Below are 9,282 nucleotides of genomic sequence, written 5' to 3' on the forward strand. Positions count from 1 at the left end.
AATTCCCTAACATGATAGCTATTTACATAGCATTTATCACATATTCTGCAATTTCAGTAATCTGGAGAGGATTTAAATTATGCAAGAGAATATACATAGGTATATGGGAATACTGAGCCATTTAATGTAAGGAACCTGTGCATACAAACATTTTATCACCCTTGAGGGGGTTCCTGAACCAATTCCCCGAGGACACCAAGAAATAGAACTTTCACGGTGTTTGGTGCCAAGATCCTCATGAAAGCTGAAGTTAGAATAGACAATAAATATAATTATTCATTGATACTGCTCCATCGTTGCTTGTTTGTTTTAACATTTTTTGATGCAAAGGCACATTTTTATTTCCTGAAAGTGTTTCATACATAATTATTGAGACATTAAAATGTGATGAGTTTTTCCAGTTAGAAAGCTAAGGATAAAAATTTTAACAATATAGGTGACATATTTTTAATAAAAAGTTGGCTTTCTATAGTGGTAAATTTCCCTACTTCTTGAAGAACAGCGCAGCTCTTTTCACTGAGTCATTGAAGGCCTGCTTGACTTGTTTGTTCGTCAAGGTATAAATGAATGGGTTCAACATGGGAGCAATGGAAGTGGTGAGAACCATCACGCCCTTGTTGACAGCCACTGAGTCCTTTGCTGAAGGTTTGACGTAGATGAAGATGCAGCTGCCATAGGTGATGGAAACCACAATCATGTGGGAAGAACAGGTAGAGAAGGCCTTTTTCCTCTGCTGGGCAGAAGGAAATCTTAGAATGGTCCTGATTATGTACACATAGGAAAGGCTTACACACAGCAGGGTCATGATAAATGTCAATACTGCAGAAACTATCACTATCTGCTCTATGAGCCATGTTTCTGTGCATGAGATCTTTAGGAGGGGGTATGCATCACAGACAAAATGGTCAATAACAGAGTCACAGAATTCCAGTTTGAGGCCCAGACTAAGTGGTGGCAGGACCACAAACAAACCAGCTGCCCAGCAACAGAGGATAAGTCTTGTACATATCCTGCTGCTCATGATGGTGATATAATGCAAAGGTTTGCAGATGGCTACATATCGGTCATAGGACATGATAGCCAGCAGAAAAAATTCTGTCACACCAAAAAGATCAGTACAAAATATTTGAATGGCACAGTTGTTATATGTAATTGTCTTGTCACCTGTTGAGATGTTGTATAAGTATCTGGGAATGCAAGCAGTTGTAAATGAGATTTCTAGGAAGGAGAAATTTTGTAGGAAAAAGTACATAGCAGTCTTTAGGTGTGAATCTATAAAGGTGAGGGAAATGATCGTGAGGTTCCCAGTCACACTCAGCACGTATGTGAGAAACAGAAAGATGAAGATCAGAGTTTTCAGTTGTGGGTCATCCGTCAGTCCCAGGAGGATGAATGTTGTTACTGTGTGGTTTCTCATAATTGAAGTGTTACCTCTATCCAGTCTGCATTTAAAATTCAGAGATATCTGTCCAGGAGTAGTGATTAACTGGGAAAATATTATTATATCCAACTTATATGCACATTCTGTTTACAAACATAAACACCCTTGTTATGTGTTTTACAATGTTTGATCTTTTCTGGATAGATTTAGAAAGTCAAACAGCCTTCTCTGCACATTTGAAAATGTCGTGGGTGCTTCCATCTTTTTGCATTTTATTCTTAATTTATTACTGTTTTTTATTCAATTGCTCTTAGATTTTGTTTTCCAAACAGTTTGAGTTGGCCATTAATACTTGGTGAGACCAAGTTCTTCCTTAGAGCCTGAATTCTGAAGTGAAATGTTGCCCTTTCTTTGGCATGTTCATGTATTTCTCAAGATTTTGTTATTTATAAAAATCACAAATAGCTTCAGGTTTAGGTTATTATAAGCTTTCTATTTGTGATCTAATATTCTGAAATATAGTATCATAATTACAAAATTCATATTCTCTTCAAACAACTCCTTCCTCAAATATTACATCACTTCCTATTAAATTTCAGTATAAAATTACATTATTGTCCTATCATGGGATAAAAGAAAGGAAATGTCTTGAGGGAAGATTTATTGTATAGTAAGATAATGTTATTTATAAAATATATTTGACAAAATAGTCACAATTGCTTTTAGTCTTCAATTTTGGAATACACTGAAAATACCGCCATCAATATCATTAAGTTAAAAATACCATATTTAACTGTTAAGCTTGTCTTCAGAAATATCTCAACTTCACTGTCTTAGTTTTGTCTTAATATGGAAATGATGTTTTTGTTTTGTCTAAATATGGAAATAATTTTTTTTGAAAAAATATGCATTATTTCTTCACTGAAAAAACTGAAACACTAAATATGCATTATTTGTGATAAGCAGACACATTTGAATTATTTCAAGATGCTGATATATAATGCTTTCTTTTTTTCTGTTAATATGTTCAGTTTCCAGTATACCAAAGTCACATTTTCTCCATTTTTTATTCTTAAAATTTATAGCAAAATTGTTCAAACAGTATGAAATATCTGTTTAAATTTAGGGAATTTGTAAGTAGAATGTGTGCCTCTTTTTTTTTTCTTTTCTTTTTTTTATTGAAAAAGGAAGTAAAAATATTTTATGATGAAATTGAAGATTTTCATGGAAAATAACTCTGACAAAATTGAAAAAATATAAAGAAAAACACATTGAAACTGATAATTTTCATGTAAAATTAAAGAATAAAATAGTAGAAACAAAGAACATTGCTAAACTAATTCAAAAAGGAAGTAGAAACATTTTATGATAGAACTGAAGATTTACATGGCAAATATTTCTGATAAAATTGTAGAAAAATATAGAATAACATGTTAAAATTATAGATCATCATGGAAAATTACACAGATAAAATGGTAGGCATACAAATATTTATAAGTTGCTTGAAAGTGGAAAATATTTTTGATACAATTGAAGAAATATAATGTGTGTTTCTAACCACACAACATTCATAGCACTCTTTCACAGCTTGCCTTGAGGAGCCATATGTGTTTTTTCTGTCACCTTTCTTTGAAATTTTGAGACTCTTGCTGATGCCTTTGCTAACATAACTCTATTAATCTTGATCCCTTAATCTCTAGAAATGATTATTCCTCTTATCAGTCATGTAACTGAGTAAACCTGGAATAAAAGTTCCAAATGAAATACTTGATGTCCATACCTAATTCTATTTCATTTTGTATCTTTTAATCAAGCCAGTGTGGTATGATTGCTAAACCTTTACTACAGGTTACACACTGAGACAAACACTTGGCTTACCTATCAGGAATAATCTTCCCCCAGTGCTCTTTTTTTTTCCAGTTCTACTCCTGATCTTCAGCCTGCAATTTCACAAATGTCTAGAGAACTGCATATAGATATATTTGTACAGTTCTCAAATTATCACGTTTTTAGATGACCTCTTACTACTTGTTGCATTTTTCTTTTGTTAACCAGGATCTTGCATAAGTTATGCAAGAAGATACAGACTTGGTTTTCATTGATGCTTAATATAACTTTATTAATGGCTATGCCATATCCAGAAACAAAAAACTATAAAGTGGTGTTTAAATTACTATTATATTCTAGTTTCTACCTATAATTTTAACACAGTCTGAGAAGACTTTTTAACTAGATGAACATGGGAGCTGAGTGTCAAAAAAGAACCTGTAATTGAAAGGATAGAATTCATCAGACTCGCATTTCTTGCAGTTGTTCACAGCCTCCCTCTCTTAGTTATTTAACTACATGATTCTTGTAAATATAATGTAAAATGATTATGCTTGGTGGCCATTGATTAAATCTAATCATGCAATAAATACATAGTAGTCTGAATGCATTATATCATCTGTTTTTAATCATTTGGGTCAATTTTCTCATTCATGGTACAGTAATATCATAAGAAAATAACTTTCTTTACCTTTTTCCAGTCCTGAAAAATAGGTTTGAAGGAATGATTGGTAGTTTGGGAACAGATGATATTCTGAACTCTTTGCTCATAAAGTCTAATATTAAGATTTATACTTATTATTTATTAGTTTGCCACATCTACAAAACATAAACATGAGAGTCCTTGGTGACCCAGGCTCAGAAATAAATGATAAATCATTTGTGGGAGCAAGGTCTTTGGAGACTTAGAGCATCAAAATCATTTACACAAAACTTCAAGGAAGGCGTAGAATCTAATTAAATAAAACCTAGTCCAGTTTCCTATAATTAATTCTTGTTATATCAGCTGTGAAAGATTTAGGACTCATTTTCTGAATTATCAATTTGTTATGGAGTGAACCAATCACATAGGCTTAAAATAGTACTCAGTTTTATTCTATGAGAATAATGCTTTAATATTATTTTAAAAAGTAAATTAATCAGTGCATATATGTGTACATAATATGTGTGTGTTTGCATATGGATTTGTGTGCTACAGTGACATGTGCATATCAGAGAACACGTTTGTGGAGCTGTTTTTCTCCTTCCACCTTTATGTGGATTCTAGAGATAAAATTCAGGTTCCCAGGCTTATATAACAAGTGTTTTTACTTGTGCATGGCTCCAGAATATTATTTTTGCAAGTTAAACTAAGGAGCTGAGGACAAGTCTCAGTGCCAAGAGTAAATTTCTAGAATTGAAAATGTGAGGGGCCAAGTTCTAATACCCAGCACACATGTGAAGCTGGTTATGGCAGTGTGACTCCTAATCATGGTGTTACTATGGAAAGTGGGAAATAGAGACAAGAGAATCCATAAAAGCTTATGGACCTGCCATCTTGGCTTTGTACCACAATGGACCAGCATATCTTACAGGCAAATAATCATCATAGATCCAAGGTATAATAGAGAGCATGTGATTACCTTTCTTCTTTGGTATCAAGCAGAATATAGTCTAGCACCATAAACCCTGGTCACTATGGGTAATGGCTCTAGGTGGCACCAGTCTAACTTCCTTGTGTTCAATAAATTATTTAGGTATTATTTTCAACAATAGGGCCTTACTGTCAGTTTGTGGCAAGCAACCTCGGCAATAGCCTAGGTTGTTTTGGAGTTCCTAAGGCACCCCTTTGGCCAATAGCTTGACTAAATATAATGCAGTCCTAGAATTGGAAACTTCTATTCCTATTATTATGAGATTTGGTCTCTTCAGAGATTTCCAGATTTCTTAGAAGTTTGGGCCTAGATTTTGTGTTTTACATGATTTCACATTTTCATCAACCAAGGTATCCAGTCATGCCTTAGATTCTCTTTTCCATCTCCTATATTCTGAGGTGAGGTTTGATTCTGAGTATCTTGTTTGAGTTTCTAATTTTACACTTCCAATTTTACCTCAGTTTGAGTTTTTTGATTCTACTTCCTCTTTCATTCCTTGAATTGGTTTCTTTATTTCATTCTATGTTCGTGTTTTCATGGATTTCATTAATGGATGTTTTTCATATACTATTTAATGCCAGGAGCCATTCTCACTAAGATTTTGATGCCAAGAGATCTCAGTGCCAGAAGACAGCCCCACCTAGATCTCGATGCTAGGAGATCTCGATACCAGGAACCATTTTTACTTAGATCTCAAACCCCCTCCTCTCAAAGCTCACCTGTGGATAGGTTACTATAGCAACTTCCTTCCTCTTCACCTCCTCATGGCCCCCTTTTATCATGCCAAAATTCCAGCAGCAATAACTAGCTTTACCCAGAAACTCTGATAAACTGTTTCTAAGAAGTGATGCCAGACCCTGTAACTCTTCCCCCTTCACCCCTCCCTACAGCTTGTTTCCCTTTATATTGTCTTGTGTAAAAAATAAAATTTGACGGCTTGATCAGAATACTGTCTTGTTGTCTGTCTCTCATGTCTCTTGTCTCTAGCTTTTCCCTAAGTAGTCCGGGAACCCTGTTAACTGTCCTGCAGGTCGGAATAATTTAAGGACCTCTAACATATTTTTTAACCCTCTTTGAAGTTCTTGTCTTGTTCTTCAGCTATAGTGAAAATTTCAGGGCCTATTGTAGTAAAGTTGCTGTACTCTATTAGTGCCATATTATCTTGGCTGCTATTGATTGTGTTTTAATGCTGGCATTCAGGTATCTGGGTTTAGGCTGATTGTAATTTTAGGTGCTGATATATGGCTATGTTTGTTGGGTGGATTTCTGTTGTCCTTTCTTAGAAGAAAGAAAGAAAGGTCTGTGGGTTGCCTAGTAGGGAATGCTTTTGAGATCCTAAAAGATGTGAGCACTGGGTGTCCTTAGTAGAATGAGTTTCTTCTAGGTATTGGGGGCTGACACTTAAGGATGGGGATGAGCAAAAGGTGTGCGGTGTTTAAGGGTATCCACAGGAAGGAAACAACAGGGTTTACTTTGTATAAATTTTAAGCAAAAGTTGTATGTTTTGCATAAATTTTGTTTTTAGTTTTCTATTTATTTTCTCATTATTAATAAATGCCTCATGTCTTAGGTTTTAACTATAACAACTAACTGCCCCAAGAAAAATTCCATGAAAACTTGGTCAATGGATAGAACTCAAATCACTTTTTTTGTTTACCTAAATGGTTCATGGAGGTTTGAACATGGTGGTGATTGGGAAGGTTTTCCTAGAGTGTTTAAGAGAGGAAATATTAATAAGATCATTCATAACCAGCATGAAGCATAGAAAGTCATTTAAGATTTGTCATCTGTTTTCTAAGTGGCAAATGGATAATGAATACTTTCATAGGTACATATAACTTTCATGTTCATTTGATTAGTTACAATGTAAAATAAAAAGACACATGTGAAACTGTGGAAAAGATGGTAGAAAACCACAGTCTATTGTGTTCTAAGGGATAAGAGTCAAAAAACAATTTCAGGTTGACTGCAAGACTAGATATATTTTTGATTTTAATAGAGATAGATGAAGGCTTGCTCATAGCATGCAAGTTTAAGGAGAAAGTGTGAGTATAAGAAGATTAAAAACCAGAGGCTCTGCCAGTGCCTGACAAATACAGAGGGGAATGTTCTCAGCCAACCATTGAACTGAGCACAGGGTCCGCAATGGTGGAGCTAGAGAAGGGACCCAAGGAGCTGAAGGGGTTTACAACCCTATAGGAAGATCAACAATATGAACCAACCAGTACTCCCAGATCTCCCAGAGACTTAATCACCAACCAAAGAATACTCATGGAGGGACCTATGGCTCCAGCCACATGGGTAGCAGGGGATGGCCTGCTCAGACATCAGTGAGAGGAGAGACCCTTGGACCTGTGAAGGTTCATTGCCCCAGGGTAGGGAAATGCTAGGTGAAGGAAGCAGGAGTGGTTGGGTTAGTGAGCAGGGGGAGAAGGGATGGGATGGGGGTTTTTGGAGAGGAGAAAAGGAAAGGGGATAGCATTTGAAGTGTAAATAAAGAAAATATTTAATAAAAAAGATTAAAAACCAAGGATATAGAATAATACTATAATAAATTTTCAGATTTTGCAATAATTCACCCTGCTTTGTTTTGTGTTCTACATTTGTTTTTTACATCTTTGAGAGGAATGCAACTTTTTTAATTGAGTAATTGAAAGCTTGCTTTACTTGCTTGTTTCTCAGTGCATAAATAAAGGGATTCAACATTGGTGAAATTGATATGATAATAAGTGAAATCCCTTTATTGATAGCTACATCATCCTTAGGTGAAGGTTTGACATAAATGAAGATGCAGCTACCGTAAGTAATAGAAACAACAATCATGTGGGAAGAACAGGTGGAAAAAGCCTTTTTCCTTTGCTTGGCAGAGGGAAATCTCACAATGGTCTTGATGATATAAACATAGGAAAGGAAAACACACACAAAGGTGATGATAAATGTCACCACAGCAGCAACTATCACCACTTGTTCTATCAGCCATGTGTCTGAACAAGAGATTTTCAGAAGTGGAGCTGCATCACAACAAAAATGATCAACAATATCTGAATCACAGAATTCCAGGCCCAAGCCTAGACTAATTGGCGGGAGAATGATGATCAGAGCTGCTACCCAACAGAAGAAGATGAATTTCTTGCAGACTCTGCTATTCATGATGGTCATGTAGTGCAGAGGTTTACAGATAGCCACATAGCGATCATAGGACATGATAGCCAGGAGAAAAAATTCTGTAGCTGCAAATAGATCTATAAACAACAGTTGACTGACACAAGCAATATAGGTAATGGACTTGTCCCCAGATGATATGCTGTATAGAAATCTGGGAATACAAGCAGTTGTGAGTGAAATTTCCAAGAAGGAGAAATTTTTGAGGAAAATATACATAGGTGTTTTAAGATGGGGGTCAATCAGAGTGAGGGTGATGATGGTTAGGTTGCCAGACAAACTCAACATGTAAGAAAGGAGCAGAAAGATAAAAAGCAGAATTTGCAGCCGAATGTCATCTGTGAGACCCAGCAAAATGAAGGTTGTTACTGTTCGGTTTCTCATTCTTGATCATTGTCTCTTGTCCAATCTGGTTGAAAGATAAGAAAGAGTTTATAAAACCTCAGAGTTGAGTCACCTTCCAATCTTGAGATAAGCTAACTTGAGTGTTATTCTCATATTATCATTGGTTAATGAAGAAGAAAAAAACACAGTACAAGTTGATGTTTGAACATTTCATTGTGTATTTGAATCACATATTTTATACTGCTATTATTATGTGCTGACAGTCTGGCTGTATTGATAATAATTTAAAACATAATCTTACAAACATCATTCCACAAAGATGTCCCTTTAAGTTAGTTGGTATTGGTCCAATAGTGGAATGCATCTCTTTGTGTCAACCAGCACTGAAGTACTACTCAGCAAAAGAAAAATCATGCCTGATTCTGGAAACCTAGGGCTAGACATGGATCTTGGAGAACATACCACTCCCAACTTATTAAACCAACGCAATCACTAACAACAATGTAAATATTTATCCTATGCCTACAGATAAGTGTACTTCTTATCCCTCATCAAGGAAACTTCTCTATGCAACAGAAAAAGAGTATTACAGGAAACCAAAGCCAATCAAAATGCAGAATTATGTAACCCAGATCTGTTGGATACAACTATAATACTCCTATCTTAAAGTTCAGAAGCTATTGTGGAAGAGGGAGCAGAGAGATTATGAAAGCCATAAATGCACTGTGTTAGCTGTGAGATAATTTCTTCTAGAAATGTCAGAGGATCTACAACAATCAAATCTCATCAATGTGGGTGTCTAAGCAAGACCCAGACAACACTCACACCAATAAATATCCTAACATGGGAGAGGAAAGTTATTGAGGTCTTAACCCTAGATAACATGGTTTTAGGTTTTGTTTTGGTTTTGGATTTTGTGGGTTTGTTTTGTTT

The 9,282-nt window shown here is 35.3% G+C and overlaps 2 protein-coding genes across 2 annotated transcripts; both read right to left on the reverse strand.

The window, feature by feature from the left end:
- Positions 1–484: 484 nt before the first annotated feature.
- On the reverse strand, positions 485–1,417 carry LOC127671226 (olfactory receptor 6C2-like). Its single transcript, XM_052165957.1, has one exon. It carries the CDS (start codon positions 1,415–1,417, stop codon positions 485–487), a length of 933 nt encoding a protein of 310 aa, XP_052021917.1.
- A 6,035-nt stretch (positions 1,418–7,452) lies between these two features.
- Positions 7,453–8,388, reverse strand: LOC127671221 (olfactory receptor 6C2-like). The gene has a single exon (XM_052165952.1). The coding sequence runs from the start codon at positions 8,386–8,388 to the stop codon at positions 7,453–7,455; it is 936 nt and encodes a 311-aa protein (XP_052021912.1).
- Between the last annotated feature and the right edge of the window lie 894 nt (positions 8,389–9,282).

The sequence above is a fragment of the Apodemus sylvaticus genome, chromosome 20 (assembly GCF_947179515.1).
Source record: "Apodemus sylvaticus chromosome 20, mApoSyl1.1, whole genome shotgun sequence".
In the NCBI taxonomy this organism is placed as follows: Eukaryota; Metazoa; Chordata; class Mammalia; order Rodentia; family Muridae; genus Apodemus; species Apodemus sylvaticus.